This window comes from Echinops telfairi, unplaced genomic scaffold (genome assembly GCF_000313985.2).
Source record: "Echinops telfairi isolate 266 unplaced genomic scaffold, ASM31398v2 ScPeMD7_17;HRSCAF=63, whole genome shotgun sequence".
In the NCBI taxonomy this organism is placed as follows: Eukaryota; Metazoa; Chordata; class Mammalia; order Afrosoricida; family Tenrecidae; genus Echinops; species Echinops telfairi.
In genome coordinates this window covers 607,554-630,618 of record NW_022103914.1, presented here as the reverse complement: position 1 = coordinate 630,618, position 23,065 = coordinate 607,554, and the positions used below count along the sequence as shown (strand labels likewise).

The following is a 23,065-nucleotide window of genomic DNA, read 5'->3' as shown; positions in this document are numbered from 1 at the left end:
CGTCCCACAGGTAGTGTAGCCTTTAAATTGAGGCACAGAACAAGCAAGGCAGCCGCACACTGGTCCGATGATCAAAGAGCGAGAGACAAGAAAGACGAGGCTCACCGAGCCATTTATCTCTCTGCCCTTCAGTTAATCCTACTTGTGTATATCGGCCAGGCTGGCACAATAAACTTTCTCCGGTGTGTCTTTCAAATGTGAACATCCTTGCTTGGTGTGCCTCAAGGTAACAAGTAGAACTGTGGTGTTAGAGCCTTACTGTGAGCTTATTACAGTTGTTCTAGCAGATATCCTGACTGTCCCCCAGTACACACAGAAACCAAATCTGTGCTGTTTATGTAACTTTTTCTTAGCCTTGTGAAGGACATCTATATGAGTATTGTAATAGATAAAGTGTAGGATTTTGCAATTTAGAGAGGCAAATGTAGCATTCTTTGTCTTACTACAATCAAAAGGTCGTCATCACTGAATGCAGTATTTCATTTGCTGACAGTATGAGACTGAAAAGATTTGAAGGGACAAAAGGAGAGGAAGAATAATGCTGTGGAACGGCCCAGCCCATGGTGAGGGTGCAGTGGGGCATGGGAAAGTGGGTGGAGCGATGGAGAAGGAAAGGGATGCAGGATGAACGTGACAGAAATGAAGAGCCAGACTGAGGGACTGGCATGAGCGTGGCCGGCACTCCGTGGAAGTACACTGACGATGAAGACAGCCTAACTTCCTAGTGTGCACCGCCATGTGCTTGGCCCGCGTCTGATTTTAAGTGGTTAGCGGACTGAGCATAATCTTTTCTTCCGTAGATTCAATTTATGAACTTTGTTTAAGTCTATAGGTGCTCAAAATATACTAAAATGCACAACATTGATGTGATTTTATTTCCTTTTCATTCCCTTGTGTGTTTGTTGTAGTTGATGGCCGCTCATTCCAGTAGAGACCGAGTCATAAAAAACTGTATAGCTCAGACCTCGGCAGTCGTAACAAACCTCCGAGAAGAGAGAGAAAAGAATTTGGACGATTTAACGTTATTAAAGCAACTTAGAAAAGAACAGACAAAGGTAAGTTGAATAGAATTTTCATTTCTGAAGCAAAGTTTTTCTAAGTTTAGGCAGCAAAATAAAGACAATTTTTAACATGAAAACTTTAGAGTCAGATATGGTCATTAGTTTAAAATGTGTATGTTTTACCTCTAGTGGCTGTATTTGAAATCTGATGCGATAAACTCTACCTCATTTCCATGTGGTTGCTTCCTAGAGGACAGAATAGAACTGCCGAGACTAGCCCTTTATGGGAGCAGAAAGCCCGTCTTTCTCCGGGGTCGCCGGGTGGTCTTGAGCAGCTGACTTAGTGCATAGCCCGCTATGCCAGCAGGGAGGGCCCACCGGCCTCCTGTGTGAAGGTCACTATGGGTCTTTTGGGTTCCTTTTGGACACCCGTTGCTGTCCATTTTACCCTCCCATTCCTGCAGCGTCATCATTAGGTGTGATGTAGCTATGATGTTGCTGTGCACCTCGGAGGTCGTAAATGCAGCAGAGCTGTCTCTGCAGCTGTGGTGTGTGACATGCCAAGCAGCTACCCTGCAGGTGTCTTTCGTTACGTGGCCTGCATTGCAGATTTTCTTTGAGGGGATGCTTAGCAATCCCGTTGATAGTATATCAAAATGTACGAGTCTGATATCATTTTGAACTGAAAGGAAAGCTGATTTTCCCTGTATTCAGCTGCTGTTTAGTTTGTCCACCAGCTTTATAATTCATTCATGTTTTCTCTCTCCTTTTCTTTCCACAGACATGCTTTTTCCCTGAATCATTTCTTGAGAGTGTGTTGGACACATATTAGTTATTCCTTTGCCTCTCAATACTTGGTTACCTCTTAAAAACTGGGGCTTTTTCTTCATTGATCATTGTACAATTATCAAAATCGTGTCTGTATTTTAAGGGGTCCTTGTGTGTCCGAGGGACCGAGCACCCAGTGTGGCATGTAGCCCAGTCACGAACTTTGCTCTTTGCTTCGTAAACCGAAAAACCAGACTCAGCGTCATCGAGTCGGTGCTGACTCAGAGTGACACCCTGTGGGTTTCTGAGACAGTGATGTTTATGGGAGTAGAACACTCAGGCTTGCTCCCACGGAGCTGCTGGTGGCACTGCCAACCGTGCAGATTGCAGCCCAACGTGTAACTATTACTCCACCAGGGCTCCTCTCTTTGCTTAGCAGATGTAGCCAGTTGCTGAAAGCCCAAGCTTTAGGGGACCTCCTCATTGGTGTCTCCCTCAAGCCTTTGAGAACCGCTGTCCCCGTGGCTGCTTGCAGACTGCTGCCCTCTCTCAGCCTCCCATTGCTTCACTGCCCCAGGATGCCGCTTCCTCTTGTCTCGCTGGCTGTCTCGCTTATTTTTCATTCAGAAGCAGAATTAAACTTTGTTTTTAATTCTTGAATGTGTTGACAAGGGAAATTCAGGGCTGAGCTGTTGAACTGATAAAAAAAATCACTCTTTGCAAGTTGATGTCAAACAGAAATGAGTCAAACACAGTGGAGAACAAAGGTCAGCAATCTGAATGCCCGGGTTTGGGGGCGTGATTGTGTCACACACATCTTCTGCCTAGGGAGAATCACTCACCAAGTAGCCACAGCAAGGAGGAGTTTTAGAACCCAGTGGGTGTGTTATCTGAAGACCCAGTCCTTTAAAGCTTTCCATCCTGATTTTGTATTGCGCTGGAAGGCAACCCCAGAGTAGTGTGTAAGCCAAGAGGGAAATATGTGCTTGTTTTGTTGTTTTTTTTAAGTTAAAATTAAGGAATCAGAGATAGTTTGAAAGGATGTTTCAGTCTACCTCTGCATCTTGTATATGGGGACACAGGCTCTGTACCAACATCAGGAAGTCCCGAGCTCGTATGTGGTAGAACTGGAGCTTTAACCTGTCTCTTCCTCTCTGCAGTCAGTCAGCATCTTGATGTAACATGCGACTGATCATCAAATTCTGACGACGTTAGCGAACTTCTTTGTTTACAGAGATGTCAGTCTAAAAATCACTTGTTTTGTTCCTCAGTGTCTACAACTCAGAGAGCGCGCCTTCCTTGCTGTGGCTTTTTGGTGGGTTTGAGAAGATGGGGACTTGTTGAAGATGCAAAGGCCTCAGAACCGCCGTCTTAGTGGGGAGTTTGTTGGCACTGGTGAAACTGCATTAGACGTTGGCTCAGTACTCTCAGTGTTCTATAGTAGGCGGTGGATTATAAAGGCAGGCAGCTCTGAGGAAATAAATCCCGCTCACCATTTGATAGCTTTGAAAGAATTGCCCTGAAGCTCCTGATTTTCCAGCTGTAAAATGGAATCGGTGACTGCTTAGGTTTTGTTTTTGGAGCCCTGGTTGCTCAGTGATTTGACACTTGACTTGGAATTGAAAGGTTGGCAGTTCAAACCCACCAGCTGCCCCATGGCAGACAGATGCAGCAGTCTGGGAAGCCTCATGGGGCAGTTCGCTGTCCTGTGGAAATAGCCGGGACTCCATATCTGACCTCTGGCTTCCCTATTGCCATGCTTCCACCCTCTATCCTTCTTCCACCCTGTTCTGACACTGTTCATTCCTCCCCACGGCCGCATAGAACTCATAGACAGTAATTAGAATGATTACACAGTCAGCATTTTGAAATCACCAGTCAGGCCATGGGAGAAAAGTAGGGCTTTGTACCCGTAAAGACTTACCGTCTCAGAAACTCACAGGGCCAGTTCTATCCTGTCCTGTAGGTTCACTGTGAGTCAGAGTGGACTCAATGGCAGTGATTTTGGCTTATTAGAGAAGTTAACAGGATGCCACAAGTCAGGATCAGTAAATAGTAAGGATAGAGTCACTGGACCCCAGGCAAGACTCACTCTCTGGTATGTGTGCACTTGGCCTCTGCCTCCATGGACCAAGAAGCCTGCCTCTCACTCTCATAGTCTCGGCACTCTCCTCTTGCTTTCTCCTTTGGTCTCTACCTCAGCCTCTACCTGGCCTGGCTCTGTTGCTCTGCCCTGTGGTCTCCATGCTGCACCCTCTGGTGCCCCTGGTCTTGCCTCTGCCGCTTTAGACAGGGGTTTCAGATGTGTTCCCTGCGGGCTCTTCTGATGGTCCTGGTCTGATGGGCTTTCTCTGTTCCTGCTTCTGAGATGGCTCCTGTACCCAAAGAATGGCTTAATGGAGCTGTGCTGTTTGTCTTTCAGCAGACTGCTCCCCAAGGAAACCATAGGTGGTCACTGGGTCACATCCTGTTACTTAGATGGAGACTAAGAATACATCCCATCATAATCCTGCCCGTTAGCAGAGAACTCCCTCCAAAATGGATTATTTAATACTGGCATTTATATAACACAGCAAATCAGTGATAATGGCTGGAAGGGCCATATTAATTGACTACATCTCAGTCACAGAGTAAGAATTTATGCGACAGCAGTGGAGTTGTTATAGTTTTAGATTTTGGGGGGTTAGGAAAAACTGGTATGATGTATGTAAGAGCTTCTGTGTTGGTTTGTACAACTAGCAGTTCCTTTCTTTCTAAAGGTCTCGAAGCTCATATCTGCTGCATGCATACCCCTGTACAGTATGCCTGACCTCTCTCCACCTTTGTTTTCTGTCTAGGCACTGCTTAAGGGGCTAGGGGAACTCTTTTTGTGTGTGTGTGTGGCAGTGCATTCTTGGACCGTTGAAATTGTTCAGATATCCTGTTCTAAATTGCGAAAATTCACTGCCGTAGAGTTGACTCTGACTCTGAGGCTGTAAATCTTCACAGGAGCAGAAAGCCTCTTCTGTCTCCTGGGGCTTGACTGGTGGGTTTGAACCACTGATCTTGCAGTTAGCATTCCAATAGCGCCCCCAGAACTCCTTTTATCACAGGAACAGAAAGTGTCATTTTTCTTCTGTGAACCATTTGGTAGGTGCTGGGTTTGAACCACCGACCTGAGGTTAGCAGTCCCCTGTGTAATACACTATACCATGAGGGCTCCAAAAACCAATAGCACCAGATATTCCAGGCGGTCTCTCTGTCAAGTATTAACCAGGCCAATCCTGCATAGCTTCTTAGATCAGAAGAGATCCTGCAAGGGTAGTCTGGGCAGAGACTGAATCTTCGTGGGAGCAGTTAGCTTCATCCTTCTCTCCAGGTACGACTGAACCACTGAACTTGTGGTTAGCAGTCCAGCACTTCCTGACAGCACCACTAGGGCTCCTACATGAAATCCTGCAGCGCCTGCTATTCCCAGGCGGGTTCCCATCCAAGGCTGGCCCTGCTTATCTTCCGAGATCAGACAAGATCTGGCGTGTTCAGCTGGTGTGGCCATAGACAATATGCATTTACTATGCGTTTCTTGCTCCTTAATCTTCTCTGGAGCTATATAGGACAAGTCTAAACTTTTTTTTAAATACATGACAGCTTTTAAACTATTTGGGGGCAGTTATGAAGACTGTCTTAGGGCTTGTCACACGCTCTTCTTTGCTGACATTACTTTGCTGGCAGTCAGTCCAGGCGGTGACAGTTGTGGCGCCTTAATGATATTTGGCTCTACGTATAGATAGCTGATTACAATCACACTGGGGTTGCTGTAGAGTAAGCAGGTGGGCTCTCAGTACTTCGGGCACAGCACCAGGTGGCAGCGTACTCCCTGACACCAGGTCTAGTCTGTGAAGAGGCTTGAGGAAGACTCAGCAGATGAGTGCCGAGTTTCATTCTTCCTCCTAGTGTTGCATGCACATTTCTCAGCCTTCTTGCCTGAGCTGCGCTCCTCATTAGGCAGGTGAGCTCTTTGACCTGGGTCCCAAATTCGTCGTTGACCGGGTCATAACTGGCTCTCTGGCATTTTGTTCCCAAGTCTTCTGGTTTTACTGTATATTTTCAAGTTCTCTTCCTGGAGCTAGGCCGCTTCTTTTCTTTCAAGCCCTTTGTGACCAGGTGTGTGACTAGTTGTACAAGGGGTCTTCAAAAAGGTCATGGAAAACAGAAATGAAAAGACTGGAGTTTTTCCATTTATTTTTGAAGTCCCCTTGCATTATAGACCTACCAGCTGGGCCTCAAGGAGTCTTGTTAGCAGAGTGGTCACACATTGGGTTGCTAGCCACAAGGTGAATAGTTCGAAACCACCAGTTGCTCCATGGGAGACCAGAAGGACTTTACTCCCATAAGGAGCTACAGTCTTGGAAACTCACAGGGGCAGTTCTACCCTGCCTTACAGGGTCGCTATGAGTCAAAAGTGGCTCATTGGTGGTAGATTTATTTTTTTGGAGCTGGGCCCAGTGTTAAAACGGGTTATTTTTCTGCTGGAGTAACTGAGTTGGCGGTTATTAGGTTAGAAAGACTTCGACTTCTGGCAGGATGGTCAAGGCGTGGTAAATGCTCGTCTTCACCCCAGGGGCTTGTCTCTTCTCTCTCCTTTCCACCCATTTCCCTTCGGTTTTCTTACCAGGTTGCCACCTCTTTGCTTTTTTTCCCAATTCCTCTGTGCTGTTTTTGGAGATCTGTAGGTATAGGGTAAATTCCTGGAACTGGAGTTGTTGGGCCCAAAGGCATGAATTTACTTGCGTGATTAAGTCATCATAAAATGATCCTCCATTCAAGTTGTGACAATATATATACTCCTACCAAGAATGTCTGTGAATATCTTTTCCCACTAGGTGTTGTCATAATACTAGGTTTTGTCAGACTGTGTTATGCTTTAAACTTTCATAGTATGGCTTAATTTTTATTCTGTCCTACATTCATAAGATTGCATATATTTTTTTACACGCATATTGACCCTTTAGGAGTCCCGGTTACATGTTGGACTGCTAGCTGCAAGGTTTGCGGTTTGAAACCACCAGTTGCTCTGCTGAAGAAAGAGGGCTTTCTATTCCTATAAAGAGTTATAGTTTCCATAACTCACAGGGGTAGTTCTGCCCTGGGCTTTAGGGTCACTGTGAGTCTACTTTATTGACCATTTGTATTCTTTCTACTTTGGTCTATCTGGGTATTGGGTGGTTTATTTGTTTTTAAAGCTCTCTAAGTGATTAAGAATGTCTTGGTGGCTTGGTGGGTTAAGCATTGACCTGCTAACCTCAAGGTTAATGGTTCAAATCCACTAGCCACTCCAAGAAAGAAAGCTAAAGCTGTCTACTCTGGAAAGATTTACAGTCTCGGATACCCAAAGCATCAGTTCCTCTCTGCCCTGGAGGGTTGCTGTAAGGTGGAGTCCACCTATGGTAGTGGGTCTGTGTTTACTTTTCCAGGGGATTATAATATATCACAACAGTTTGAGACCCACTACTCTATAAGCTTTAACAATTGATTGGCTGTGGAGTGAGCAAGTGTGTCAAAAAGGGTTCTAAAATACAGCAGGGCAATGTCCGTACCAGACAAAAAGGCAGAAACAGCAGCTGGCTTTGTTAGGAAACGATGGGGCTTGGTTTTCGCTCTATTAATCTACATTTTCATAATATCCCTCTTTTTCCTTCCTTGCAGTTGAAATGGATGCAGTCAGAGCTGAATGTTGAAGAAGTAGTAAATGACAGGAGCTGGAAGGTACAGCCAATGCTGGGTTTGGAGAAAGCTAGCAACTGAACTAGGACCTAGCAAGGGGACGCCCCAGGAGCAGGAGCAGTGCGTGCCCGGATGCGCTAAAGAATACAGATCATGTGGTTCCGAGCATATGTGGGCTTATTTTATCTAAAGATGCTCATCTAAAAAGTTCTGTTTTAGAAATTAGCTTTGCAGTCAAATGCAGCATTGTATCACCTGTCCTGATAATAGAGTGGGGGCACATTCCACATGATTTCCCAAGCTAATGATGGGCATGCTTGATAATTCCAGCTTGTAGTCCAGTTAAATGAGAGCCTTCCAGGGGGTTATTGGTTAAAATCAGCCTTTCTGAGCCCAGTCACTTTCCATAAATTTGTATATCAATTACTCTTTCACAGTTGCTTATCTTCTAACATAACTTGGTCATGAACAGTTTTTATTATACATAGCTGTGCTTGTACCTGATGATAGAGGTTTTACTATTAGCAGGTTCACACACTCCTTATTCCCACTTGCATAATTCTGATTAGGAAACAGGTTGAAGGAATAGATCCAGGACTTTACACTAACGGGAATCACAAATTTTTAATGTTACTTTTCTGGGAAAGTATATTCATATACACCTCTGAAAATTCAGAGATTTTCAAAAGACAGTCTATGAACTCAGAAAGGGATAAACTGAAAAGTCTGTTTTTATCTATTGAAATAATAAAAGAGATTAACTGAACTTAAAACTAGAATATACTAACTTGCTTGGCATGAACAAATTGCAAAACACAGATTATTCTTTGCTTTTTTATGGTTCTTTACTGAGTCCTCTTTTGCCAAGATAACCCAGTCCTGCCCTTTTCTGCTAGCACGATTAGGTGTTTGGTACTTGATGAAAGATTCTGAGAGTATTAGTTTTGTATTTTCTTTAGAGAGAATGTTTGCTGTTGGGATGGGGTCAAGAAGGGCTGCAGGTGCCGTTTTCTAGCTTGAAAAGCCTAGTTTGTGTACATGCAGAATGTATTGTGGTAGCAGGAGTGGAGTCTTTTTGGATATGCTGTTACTTTTAGAAGAAAATATTTTATACCTATCCCACAGAAAGTGAATCTTCTGCTTGTTTTTTAAAAAGAAATAAATAGGCCAGCAAAGTAAAGAAGAAATCCTTTAGGAAAATAATTTGGAGGGACTCATCCAAGACACATATATCAGTCTCCTGGACTGAGCAGAGGGAGCTACATCGAGACGTCAGGGTCAGGACTAGCGTGAAGGAGTAGCAAAGGAAAGGGCCCGGAGGAGCCCAGAATTTCTTTGTGATTGATAAATGTCTAATGTGTTAAGAAAATGAACCTTCACTTATTACCACCTAACTTAAGAACGTGAACAGACATTAGACATTCCTGGGTAGATGTTTCCTTATTTTCGGATCATCCACAACAGCCTAAAAGGAAAAGGATTTATTCGTTGAAATAATGGAAACCCAAACCCAGTGCCATTGAGTAGATTCGGACCCACAGCTACCCTGTGTGGGATTTCTGAGTCTGTCTGGGAGCTGGTAGCCTCTTCTTTCTCCTATGGAGTGCCTGCTGGGCTCAAGTTACAGACCTTGCAACTTGCAGCCTGGTGCCTATCCCATAGTGCCCAGGGCCCATGAAATATGAAGGGCATTCTGGGAAGAAATTTTTGTAGACTTGGAGAAGTTTTAATTGCACACTTAAATGTTTAGTTATGTGGCTCCTTTTTGTTTTTTAAATATTAAAGGATATATCATAAAATTCTGCCCCTCAAACCAGTTACTTTTCCTTCCCTCTGAAAGGATGATATATTCCTTCAGGTGTTTGTACTTTTAGAATAAATATGTATTTATTTCTTACACAAATGGAAATAAGCCACATATACTTTGTTTTTCCTTTTAATAGATCTTAAACATATTTTCAAGTCCGAATGTGAAGCGCCCTCGTAATTGTTTTTAAGGCAGCACTGTGAGACTGACTGGCTGTGGCAGAGCGTCTTAGTCCCCTGCTGACACGCGCTTAGCTGCAGTGTCCTTTAGCATCTGTGACGTGTCTGGTGTGGCTTTTTAGGAGGCACGGTAAAGAGAGCAGCAACATTAAATGAATGCCCACGACTCTGCCCTTGTGAAAAAGATCTGCTGCACATTTTCAAAAGCACAGCAAATAGCTAAATAAATGTATTGTAAAAGTGAGAACAGTTTTACCAAAATTTTACTTTAGATTTAAAAAAAATCAAATTATCTTCAGAATATGGGATTGGAATGTTTGCTAGTGACTGAGTAAACTGGCTCTTAATGAATTTTCCTTGAGTAATTAAAAGTTTTGTCTTACAAATGGATATCAAGCAAGGTCTTCATACTGTCAGGTAATCGTTTAGACTGCTAACTCCAAGGTCAGTGGTTCCAACTCACAGCTGCTTCTCAGGAGAAAGCTGAGGCTGTCTGCTGTAGAAATTCACAACCACGGAATCCCTATTTTGGGTTACTGTGAGTAACCAATGGAGTTAACTCATGGCAGTGAGTTTAAAAAGCAGTTTAAAAACCCAAACTCTGTGCCATCAAGTTGATTCCGACTCATCGTAGCCCTATAGGACAGGGGAGAGGCTGCCCTGGGGGTTCCCAGGCTGTGACTCTACAAGAGCGGCTGGTGGTTTCGAAGTGCTGACCCCGTACATAACCACTGTACCTCCAGTATAACACTTAGCAACTGGTGAACTCGTTTGAGCCGATGAGGGAACCCGTGAGGTGGTTTCCTAACCAAAATGGCCATGTTCTCCTGAACCATGCCAAGTTTAATGTAGGTGCAGGCCTGCCTTACACAGGATGAGTCCATGACTTCTGTTTCTGTTTTAATGCATTAGGTGTTTAATGAACGCTGCCGAATTCACTTCAAGCCTCCAAAGAACGAGTAGAGAAAGATGCTGTGTTTAAAGGACCGGGCCATCTCACAAGAGCTAAGCACGGCAGACATCAACAGGGTGGGCTTCCTAGAGTGATTTCTGAGCCAACAGTCCAAGACCTTTTGTTGATATCAGACCCACTTAGCCAAGACCTCAAACATGAATAATCCTGATAATTACGGAGATATCAATTACTATTTTATACTGATTGTGTAAAAAATGTTTTGTAACTATTAAAATAATTTTCTGATGTGGTGTGCAGGTTTGTTTTCTAAGTTGAGACAGAGTTCTCATTAGAGAATTCAAACACAACTTTATTATTTGTAGTATGCCTTTTTGATTTTTACAAATTTATCTGCATGAGCACAAACCTTTTTGTAGTCACAGCTGAGTGTATTTCTTTAGTTTTCCATGTGGATTTACTGTTCCTAAAGAAAAGGGCTGTGTTACAAGGTGGTTACTATCCAAAGATTTCTTAGTATTTTAGTTTACTCTTATTTTCAAATATAAAAACTAATTTGGCGTGGAATCTTTCTGGACAAAATTGCAATAGACAATGAAAAGAAAGCGGTTAAATTTAGAAATGGGAAAGGCATGGAGAACCTACAGGGGTCAGTAAAAACCTGCAAATAAAGCATTACTACATGATGATTATACTAGCTTTGGTTGCTATTTAACAAGCTCCCACAAATGGAGACATTTAAAACCACACCTGCTTCTTATATCACAGTTCTACAGATTAGAAATCCAGGCTATTTCAACTGGTGTCTTTGGGGGCGGATTCTACTTTCAAATACATTCAGCTTGGCAGAGTTCAGATCCTTTGATCATAGGACTGAGGTCTGTTTTCTTGCTGGCTGTCGGCTGTTCTCAGTTCCTAGGCCGCCCCACATTCCTTGACATATGCTCCTTTAGCTTCAGGCTAGTTACGGTGCATTAAATCCTTAACGTTTGGCATTTTTTGACTCCCTTTACTTCTATAAGCCAGACAAAATTTTTAAAGGGCAGTTCTAAAGGGATTAGTTTAGTTTAATTCCCCTTGTGATTAGCCAAAGTCAACTAATTAGTAACATTAATTATATCTGCAAAATCTATGCAGTGCAACATAATTGCTGGTGTGCTGTCTCAATTAAAAATAAAGCCTGTTGTCGTTATGTGAACTCTTAATTCCTACCGACCCTTTAAAGCAAAGTTGAACTGCCTCAGCGTTTCCAAGGCTGCACTCTCCAGAAGCAGATGGCCACAGTTTTCTCCAAAGGAGTGTGGTGGGTTTGAACAGCTGACCTGGTTTGCAGTGGAACACAACCACTGCACCATCAATGCACCTTCTAAGAGACTAGGATGTGCAAAAAGGGCCGTTTTAGCATTTGACATGTCTAAATACAAGCCACCTGGCTCTAGCACAGATGAACCAACCAGGTAACTGTAAGGGTTTTGGGGCGCGAAACGGAATTAAAGATCCAATTGGTAAAGTTTTAGAAGCAGGCTTTATTGAGAAGCTTGCGGGCGGGTTCAGCAGCTCAGGTATTGAGCCAGTGAAGCTGTGCGAGGGGAATTTCTGGCTGCGTTTTTATATCCCCTGGTGGCAGGCACAGCTGCACACAGGGGCTTCAAAGGGAAGCGCTCATTAATCTTATCTATAGGTCTGGGACGGGTGGAATAAACACATCTTCAAGGAACGTTAATCTTATCTATAGGTACGGGGCGGGTGGAGTAAACATCTTCAAAGAACATTCTTTCTCGGGGGGGATGTCTGGTTCTCAGAACTGGTGATTTTCAGCGAGGGGAGGGGAGGCTGATGTGAGGGAGGCCCATGAGAGGTGAGTTCTGAGAACCAAGAAGGTACCGGATTCAAAATGGAGTCCCTTGTGCCAAGACCAGGCAGTAATGACCTGTTTGAGGAGGCTTCAAAAAGTGTGGGGAATTCCATTATTTTTTAATTCCATTTATCCACAAACTTTTTGAAGCCCTTTCTTAATAGCTGCTCTTAGATCATGTGCTTGGAAATATGCAATGAAAGTACAAAGTGTTGAGCACTCTTGGCCAGGCATTTAGTTGTTGGGGGTATTGCTTAGTAAAACCTGTGAAGCTGATAAGTTAATCTAAAAAAAAATCTCAAAAGGAAAAATGTCCTAGTGCAAGCAGTGGGGAAAACATTTCTGACCTTCAAGAAAGGTGCCTGACTAATGACTTGGAGGAGTGGATTGAAGATGAATGCAAGAGTAAAATAAACTTTTAGATGCTGATGAAGGAATTCAGATTCTTAAAACTGCCTGTGTAGGATTGTGTTCACTTCTGCTAAAATACCATCCAGTTAATACAGTTATGTTAGTTGCTGTTAAGGACTCAAATCGATTTTCAGTGATCCCATGGACAAAAATAAAACTGCGTCAGGGTTTTCTGTGCCCCATCAGAGATGCTGGCTGGGTTCAAACAGCCAACCTTTCAGTAAATAACTGAGTGCTTACCTGTTGCATCACTCACTGCCAAAAAGTCAATGCCAACTCTTAGTGACCCTGTAGGACAGACTAGAACTGCCTCATGAGTTTCTGAGACTGCTAACAGGAGTAGACAGCCTTGTCTTTCTGCCTCAAAGCTATGGCGGTTTTTTTTAATTTCAGACCGTGAGGGTCTCAGCCCAACGCAGAACCACTGTGGCACCAGGGCTCACGGCGTCATTCCAAACTCACTGCCATTGAGTCACTTCTGACTCAGGGCAAACCTATAGGAGAGGGTAAAACTGCCCCTGTGGGTCTCTGAGTAGAAACCCTCATCTTTCTCCCTTTGAGCTGGCTGGTGGTTTCTAACTGCTGACCTCGAGGTGAACTAATGCTTAACCACGATTCCACTAGGGTACCATAATGACGTTAGTAGTATGCCTGAATCATCCCTGAATGAAATCTATTGTAATGTTGAGTGACTTTCAGTATGTTGGTTGTCCTTGATTCCAACTCACATGACTTAGTGTAGGTGAATATACATTTCCCAGTCTCAATCTGGAAGCTGCTGAAACCCGTCCACCATGGGTGGCCCTGCTGGCATGTGAAATACCTGTGGCCTAACTTCCAGCATCACAGTAGTGTGCTAGTCAACTCAGTATGACAAAGTGATACATGGGTCATTTCACTGCTCACGTGCAGCCTATGCATCGGCCAAAAGGCAGTTATCGGAACAGTACAAGGGGTTATTACCTGGTTCAAGATTGGGAAAAGTGTGTGTCAAGGTTGTATCTTTATCATATTCAATCTGTGCTGAGCAAATAATCTGAGCAACTGGGTTATATGAAGAACGCTGCATCCGGATTAGAGGAGTCATTAACAACTTGCCATATGCGGATGCCAACCTTGTTACCTGACGGTGAAGAGGAGGACTTCAAGCACTTACTGATGAAGATCAGAGTACAGTCTTCAATATGGATGACACTTTAACTTAAAGAAATGGGAGCCCTCACAACTGAATAAGCAACGTCATGAAGGAGAAAACGTGGATGTTTACAACCTGTTCCCATCCACAATCAACACACATAGAAGCACCAGTCAGAAAGCAAATTGCACTGCAAACGTCTGCAAACTTGAACGCGTTAAGAAAGGAAAGGTATCACCTTGAGGACAAAGTTGTACCTGACCCAAGCCCTGGTATTTTCATTGCCTCAGATGCATGTGAAAGCTAGACACTGAGATAAGGAAGACAGAAGAATGGCTGCTTTTACGAAATGGAACAAATATGTCTGGGAAACGCAAGGAGAATGTTAGAAGCGATGAGCAAGACCTCCTCTCACATACTGTGGACTTGTTATCAGAAGGGACTGTTTCTGGGGAAGGCCATGCTTTGTAGAGGGGTAGGGAAAAAGAAGACCCTCAACATGAAGGATTGACACGGTGGCTACGACAATGGAGGCATGTAGAAGCTATTGTGAGGACAGCGCAGGGTAGGGCAGTACTTTGTTCTGTTGCGCGCATGAGGCAGAGTTGACTCCTGGCCCCTTGCAGCATTTGGTATGTTTAGCATCTTTAGTTGGTGATGAATGGCATCTAAAGGCATAAATAGAGAGATGAATGGTGTGTTGCCCTTAAAGCTTGAGTTGGCTGCTGTTTGCTTTCGTTGCTGAAAGGATAATAAGATTTAGCCAAAAAGAACAGAAGTACAGAGAAGAGTTTGCCTCTGTCTGAGCCGCACAGAAAACAGCCATGCCAAGAAGCATCAACTACTGTTACACCACAGAACAAAACATAAAAATACCTGCCTCCAATCACCTTACTTTTAGTGACTGGGTTAATAATTAAGTAAATTTTATAGTGTGCTAAAAGGTGATAAAGTTTTATGCAGCCCCCCTCCCCGGAAAAAAAACAACAACTTTATGGGGTGCCAGGAGTGGATATAGAAAGTGGGTTGCCGATGACTACTCTGCTGACTGGACAGTATCGTGAGGCCTTGTTCACCGGAGGAGAAAGGTGGAAATCAGCTGTCTTGAAGATTAGAGCCAAGAAAGCCCTGTGCAACAGTTCTCTGCCACAAGGGATCGCTGAGTCAGAAACGATAACACCCAACAACAAATACAGTGACTATTGTTAGACCTACGACTGCACAGATGCAGCAACAGGAGTAATGATTCCTTGAGGATATGAGAAGACAGGGGATGGGGGGTGGGGAGAAAGGGGAGCTGATAGCAATGATAATTGTATAACTTCACTGGGGGGGGCGAATAACAGCTGTAATATTCTATAAAAAATATAGAATAGAATATTAATAATAATATGTAACAACAACAAGGGTGCCTGGGGAAAAGGGTAGAGGAGGGAGGGGATAAAGGGGAACTGATATCAAAGAGTTCAAGAAGAAAGAAAATGTTTTGAAACTGATTGTAGTAGTAATTGTACTATGATGCTTGAACAATTTGAATTATAGAATGCTATGACATCTGTAAGATGAGGAATTAAAAAAAGAAAAGGTTTTCTAATAAGTCATGCTCTTCTGTAAGTTGTACTTCAACGAGACGAGCTTGGGCAAGGGCGCAGCAATGTATCTAAAGCTACTGTAGCAGTCTCTGCTCACGTGGCACCCGACTTAAGATGGAACAAGAAGAACTTGCAAACACTGGTCCCATATTAAATCAAGAAAAATTAACGCTCTGCCTGCAGTTAGGTGCTCTAATCAAACATTGGTTACTGACGATTTATGTGTGCAGTTAACTTTGTAGCTAATTTGACTCATCTTTAAAAACAAGAAAAATAAAGCTTTATATACCATTTCCCCGAAAATAAGACCGTGCCTTATATTAATTTTTGCTCCCAAAGATGCGCTAGGTCTTATTTTCAGGGGATGTCTTATTTTTCCACGAAGAAGAATATGGTACACATTTATTGTTTATTGTTTTATTAAAAGAGACCTCACACTTCCTGTCTGCTCCGGGTACACTGCAGCCAACAGTGAGCTGCGCTGCGGAGCCCGCCACTACGGTCCAGAGCCCAGAATTACGGTAGCTTTGGGGGCCTTATTATTGGGGAGGTCTTATATTCGGGGGATGCCTTATATTTCAGTGAGAGACAAAACTGTAAGTAGGTCTTATTTTCGGGGGATATCTTACTTTCAGGGAAACAGTGTAGTACATAGAGTTGAACTATAAAGAAGAAAATAGTCCCAAAGTGGTCACTCCTGACAGCAGCAATTTTCTAAAAGAAATCTCATTTTATTCCATTATGTTTGGAAGAAATCCCCAAAGGCTAATCAGGGCTAAGCGAAGGAAGCATCTGGCTGCTGAACGCAGTGAACCGTGAGGACAACCTGAAAACGGAGGGACACAGGCTACCGTGAATGTCTGATTGGAATGGGACAGCTGATCCACCAGCCCTTGAAGCTCACTGCTGTAAGATGATTTATCTGTAATATATTTATGCATTTGCATGCTGTGGTGTTCTGGATAGACTAGAGAAGCAAATTCATAGACACTCATAGGCGTGTGGGAAAGAGCTTTATATAAGAGGAATTGTACATTAAGAGGGCCGCGGGGTCGACTGGCTGCTGAGGCGAACGTTTCACTGAGGCACTCTCCGCGTATCATGGGGAGATAGATGCTGCTGCCTCTCATTGGCCTTGGTCCTAACAGCTCCAAAAAGAAGCAGGATCTTGACAAGCTCTATGAGCTGAAGTCCAAAGCTTGACAGATTATGAACCAGTTTGACCCCTCAGCCCTAACCAACCTCTCCAAATTTCTCGTCCATCAAACCGGAACCAGCCAGCACCCCTCCGCAAGGCTCCGTGGCACGAGGGTGGTAAAGATACCGGGCACTCCTGGTGCTGGAGGGCGGCTCAGCCCTGGAAACAATCAGGTATTGGCGAAGAAGAAATGGCAGGACTTAGTAAGAGAAGTGGATCCTAATGAGCAGTTGGATGAAGTTGTAGAGGAGATGCTGCTCAGATTGCTGACGATTTTATTGAGAGTGTGGTGACAGCAGCCTGCCAGCTTGCCAGGCATCGCAAGTCCAGCCCCCTGGAGGCGAAAGATGTCCAGCTGCATCTAGAGCGCCAGCGGAACGTGTGGATCCCAGGATTTGGCTCTGAAGAAATCCGACCCTACAAGAAAGCGTGCACCACAGAAGCTCACAAACAGAGAATGGCACTGATCCAGAAAACAACCAAGAAATCACCACGCAAGGGTCAGGGACTGGACAACAATGATTTGGAGATAATTGAGCTGAAGCCTCAGCCATCTCACCCGTGGAATTTATTTTTTAAAAAAATGCTTTTGCCTTTCAGTCCCTCTTCACTGCCATCTCAAAGAGGAGCAGCTATCTTCCAGCTGTAAGCAGATCTGAGAGACTTACTGGTATATTTCCCTGGAAAAGACACCGCCCTTCCTTCTTATTGCCTCCTTGTCCGTTTACCTGGGATGTGATCAAAGAAGCTGGAAGTCCCAACTGTGGGGACTAAACGCTTATTAGCTGATAAACATGAAGACAACAGCCACATGTACAAAAGGAAGGGGGACTGGATTCCTGAGGACATTGTAGAGATGCCCTTCATACCTGGCCTACCTGTCTCTGGACAGGTTATTATGCGAGGGCAAGGATTTTCAGCCATCCATTCAAGATGTACTAGTAGGAGTTCACCGAGCTGCTTAAGTTGCTATAGCTGGGATTCTGTTGCACAAAACTGAATGCACCCCATAAGTGACACACTGTTCAACTATTTGTACAATAAGTCAAAAGTATAATAAGAGTAATAGTTCATTTACTGAGTGCTTATTATTAAGTAGCCACCATTAAAAGTATTTTGCATGATTGCCTCATTTGGGAGGATAAACTAGAGAGATTCGGCTAGAAAAGGCTGGAGAAGACCAGGTTCAATATAAAGTAAGAGCCAGAGTGGTTACAGAAGAAGTGAAGCCTTCCTCACCACCCCCACCCCCCCACTATCATGCCCCCAGTCCTGCCTTTCACTGTGGGCTAGACTGGAGCATGTGCACAGGTACAGATAAGAGATAAGAGCTCACGACACATGGAATCCAGGAACAGGAATGGGAGTAGCGATACCAGAAGGGTAGGGGGTGACGATGGCAACAAATGTACAAATGTGCTTGACACAATGAATATATGTATGGATTGTGATAAGAGTTGTATGAGCCCCCAATAAAGTGATCAAAAAGAAAAATAAAATTAAATGGAAAAAAAATAAGGGTAGGGGGAAGGTGGGGAGAAGAGGGGAGGAAGGGGGAACCGATGGCAATGATCGACACATAACCACGTAAGAGCTCTAAGAGCGCCAAGTAAAATGATTTTTTCATAAAAAGAAGAAGAATTGAAGATTCACCTGTGAGCTGAGAGGACCCATCTCTTTTCCTTAAACAAAGGAAAAGATTTAACAGTAATAGCTAGCCCAATCAGGACCTGTCTTTAATTGCAGGGGTGGGAAATCTTTTTTTGTTGTTGTTGTTGAGGGCCACTTTGGATATTTATAACACCATTCATCATTGGTCTTGCATTTAATTAACCCACCCCTACTGTGATGGCTAGAATTGCTTCTCTTTGGCGAGGGGTGTGATGTTAGCTGGTATTGATAATTTCCCAGGTCTAACAGGCCAAATGTTCCCCACCCTAAAGGTGAGCAGAATGCCCTCCTTGCTCCACTGTTTCACCCACATTCAATTTCTCCCTAACCATAATCCCCATTGCTTCTCAAAAGGAAGGCATTGTGGTGAGATCCTATCACATTTTTTCTCCAGCAAGCTAGATAACCCTCTGTGGATAAGACTGGTTCTTCTTGGAGATGCATGTCTATATCTAGGTAGACTTTCTGCACTAATTTCAGTGGACCAGGGTTGGAAAACAGAGTCAAGAACTACCAAACCTCCAGATCAGAGCTGGAAACACAGGGAATGCAGGACAGATAACCCCCTCAGGACCAATAATGAGAGTAGCGATACCAGGAGGGGAAGGGGAAGATGTGGGGAGAGAGGGGGAACTGATCACAAAGCGGTTACATATAACCCCTTCCCAGGGGGATGGACAACAGAAAAGTGGGTGAAGGGAGACAGTGGTCGATGTAAGGCATGAAAATAATAATAATTTATAAATTATCAAGGGTTCATGAGGGAGGGAGAGTGGGGGAGGGGGGGAAATGAGGAGCTGATATCAAGGGTTCAAGTAGAAAGAAAATGTTTTAAAAGTGATGATGGCAACATAAGCACAAATGTGCTTGGCACAAAGGATGGATGTATGGATTGTGATAAGAGCTACAAGAGTGCCCAATTAAAAAAAAAAGATAAGGGCATTGCTGGAGCATACTGAGACAGAGGACAATACTGGGAACACACAGCGGGGAGTGATCTGACACCCCGCCCCCAAGTGGGGTAAACCAAGAAGGGAACATAACAGATCAGCAATGGGAGCAAAGGCAAGGCACCAAGCCCCTGAGGGGCCCTCAAAATAGACTTCCGGCTAGGAGGGGCAGTTCCCGGAACCCCACCAGGACCAGTGGGGAGATAGTCATAAAGGTCAGGGCACAGACCTAGAATTATGTATGCTTTTTTGGGGTTTTTGCTAATTTTTTTCTTCTCTTTTTCTTCAATCTTTTAATTTCTTTTTGTATTGTCTATGCTGTTGTTGCTTTGCCTACTTATATAAGACAGGCATGGAAAGCAAGCTCGAGGAGAAAGCAATGGGACTGAAGGTTCTGGAGGGACTTGGGGGGAGGAGGAGATGGGGCAAGGGAGCACTGAGCAAACAACGCCATATACAGGGGAACAATAGGGGATTAAAATCAACATCCAGGAGGATGTAGGGATCCTGTGGATGTTGGAGCAACAGCAATATAGCTGAGAGGAATTATTACTAAGAGGTGAGCGTGATGGTGGGGCAGGAGGAAGGTAAAAAGAAACAGAGGAAAGATCTAGGAAGCAAAGCTACAGATAGAGGTATAAGCATAGGTGTGTATGTATGGCCGGATCAATACCAGGCTGGCTTCTAACAACAAGTGACCTTGAGTTTCCCCCACCCATGCAGAGCTGACTAGAGCTAGCTGAAACAACTAGCAGCAACTGGCCTTAAATCTCCCACACACACCTGCTGACCAGAGCTGACCAGAGCTGGCTAATGGCCCACTTTGTTCTCGACCTGCCGCTCTGCACCCAGCACCGGCACGGCCCGTTTGGCTCAGTGCCCACTTTGTTCTTGCCCACCACTCTGCACCCGGCACGAATACACCCGGAACCAGGAAGACACCTTACATTCCAGAAACCTGGAGATACCTGTCCATATAAGCGGCAGCCCTGTAGCCTGCTATGTGACTCCCCCCGCCCGGACATTGTGGGACTTTGCCCAGGCTGGGTTTTTTTCTCCCTAATGAAGCCTGTTTGTTCTAATTCGACTGATTTGGTTTCTGGCGCCTCTCGAGTCCCTTACAGTGTACATATGTAAATATATCAATTCATAACAATAGAGGTATTGGCCTATGAACATATATTTATATGGCAATATATTGAGGAAGTGGTTGGACTTTGGGTCTCTGATCAAACCTTCCCTCAGTGCAAGAACACTTTGTTCTAACAACCAGGTTCAGAGGTAGAAATCGTCATTTGAATTTCTCAGAGCTCTGTAATAAAAATGGGTGAGAGAAGATCAAAATGACTGACAGAAAAACTGGCTCCGGCTTGGTCCTGTCAGAGGCCTAATCCCATATTTTTGTATCAACAAAATAGTTTAGCTAAGGAATTAAGATAAACTAAATAAGGATTGAACTTGACTGTTTGAAGAATTGAGTTTAGGATCAGATTCTACTTTGTTTATACTGATTTCTTCTTCTTATTCTTGATATAAGGATTTATAGAAATTATTATTGGAAAGTATGAAAATAGAGAGCTCATAAACCCATTTGCCTTGAGCTGTTAAAATTTGATTTTTAAATAGATTTAGGACAGGCCTGTAAAGAAGACTCTGAAAATATAAGCCCCCCCCGCAGTGCTATGGAGTACTCAGGATTTTTGCATTCCAAAAGACTTACTTGGTGGCCATTGGCAGATTGAAGAAAAATGAACTCTTTGGGTTTTTGAAGTTTGAACTAGTGGTTTTTGTCAGCAGCTGGAAAAAATCTAGGGCCCTGCAGAAATTTTCCTCTCAAGGACTGAATGTTAAAGAGTCTGTGGGCAGGTTGCAATGCTTGTTAGATGATCACCTGGATCCACTTGTTGAGTGGAAGTGGGAGAAAAACAGCAATAGAGAGATGGATTGAGTCTGGCCACTGACACCTGTGGACCTGGTTTACAGGAACTAGAGAAGATGAGGATGGGTTGACTGGTCTGAAGTTCATGACTTAGCCCACGGGGGCTAGGATTGTTCAGAATTTGTGATGGGGCCCATGGTCGAAAGGCAAGGCAGCCAATGGACACCCTAGTGAGGCTAAGTGAGGTAGCCCCCATTGAGTTGACCGGAACCTGACCAGATGAATAGAAGATTTTTCAGCCTGTGAACTACTGCATATTGCTGCAGACTTTATGGATGGCCTGTCCTCATTTGACTTTGCTTATGGATGCGGATTTCACAAGATTCCAACTGGGATGAAGATTCTTCACATCGAAGAATATGATTGTCTCCTCAGAGCACTGGGTTGATGTAAGTGGCCAGTATAGAAATTGGATACACAAAATTGCGGGCATAGAGGCTTGGAGTGGTTGGCTTACAAAATTTCATAGGTGGGGGAATATATTCTTAGGACTGTAGGATTAAAGTGTAGGTGTTCACATAAGTATAGAATATTTTGTTTTGTTCACTTATAGAATGTTATATTTAAATGAGGGCAACACACTTTTGAATTGTATGCATTTTAGTTTTATCCTGTTAGGTACAGATATGATTTTATAATTATTTGTTTGAAATTATATATGGCTAAAGAATTGTGTGAAAGTGTTAAATTGACAAGGGTCTGTGGTAGTTACATCATCTGTTGTCAATGTGAGAGGACTAAGAGTGAAGAGGTGGAGTCTAACCTGTCAATCAGGTCGTAGCTTGATGACCTCCTTTGGAGGCACTCAGGAGATAAATAGCTTGATGGAGGTGGGACACATGCTCAGTTCTGATGCATTCTTGTTGACAAGCTACATGGAGACAGGCTGATGGCAGGCAGAGCCTTGGAGGTGGAGAAGCCATGTGGAGGCCTCTGCTAGAGCGGAAATGCTTCTACCACCACTGATCCACAAGACTTTCCACCCACTGGTCTGTGATCATCCTGCACTTGGCATCATTGCATGTGTTTTGTGAGACCGAAGAGGAATTTATAGATTGATATCAGACATATGGGCTAATACCGGACTTATGGACTTGATCTGGTTTAGTCTGGGATGTCTTTTCAATATTCAATCACTCTTGTGGATAAAGCTCTTTCTTATACACATATGAGTCTCCCTGGATTTGTTTCTCTTGTCTACTCTGACTAACACAGCATATTGACAGGCTTTTTGATGCTCCCTTGTCTTTACCTTTTGTTGCCAATAACTCTTGTGCTCCTCCCAGTGTCTTTTGCCATGATGGTTTTGTGCTCACCTCCCATATCATAGATTGCCCAAATTAATATGTGTTTACCCTCTACTCAGCAAAAAACCCAAACTCACCGTCGTGGAGTAAATGCCAACTCATAGCGACCCTATAGGAAAAGGTAGACCTGGCCTTCTGAGTTTTCAAGACTGTAACTCTTTATGGGAGTAGGAAGCCCATCTTTCTCCCTTGAAGCAGTTGGTGGTTTGGAACTGCTGGAGTAGAAAACCCATCTTTTTGACTCGGAGTGACTGGTGGTTTTGAACTGTTCACCTTGCAGTTAACAGCCCGTCCTGTAACCTCTACACCCCCCGGGGCTCCTATGTCTACCTTCTAGTGATTGATTTGTTTTGCCTTCCATTACTTCCCCTGGTAGACTTCAAAGCATGTTCCTATGTGTGAGTAAATTTTTTCTTGATTTTTATCATATTTTGTCCTTTGGGATTAATTTCACTCAGCGTATTGTGTTCCAGGTTCACTCATGCTATTAGGTGTCTCATGGATCCATTATTATTCTTTTAAAAAATCATTTTATTAGGGGCTCATACAACTCTTATCACAATCCTTACATACATCAATTGTGTAAAGCACATTTGTACACTCATTTCCCTCATCATTCTCAAAACATTTCCTCTC

At 43.7% G+C, this 23,065-nt stretch overlaps 1 protein-coding gene and 1 pseudogene across 2 annotated transcripts in view; both read left to right on the top strand.

The window, feature by feature from the left end:
• Positions 1–10,659, top strand: part of MIX23 (mitochondrial matrix import factor 23) — a 21,499-nt gene extending 10,840 nt beyond the window's left edge. For both annotated transcript variants that reach the window (XM_004712228.4, XM_045287586.1), the window contains exons 3-5: positions 909–1,055; positions 7,455–7,514; positions 10,371–10,659. In XM_004712228.4, coding sequence (XP_004712285.1) covers positions 909–1,055; positions 7,455–7,514; positions 10,371–10,421 — 258 coding nt within the window. In that variant the 3' untranslated portion in view covers positions 10,422–10,659. The remainder of the gene's footprint in view (positions 1–908; positions 1,056–7,454; positions 7,515–10,370) is intronic.
• Positions 10,660–16,558: 5,899 nt separating this feature from the next.
• LOC101641141 lies at positions 16,559–17,211 on the top strand (annotated as a pseudogene).
• Positions 17,212–23,065: the final 5,854 nt, after the last annotated feature.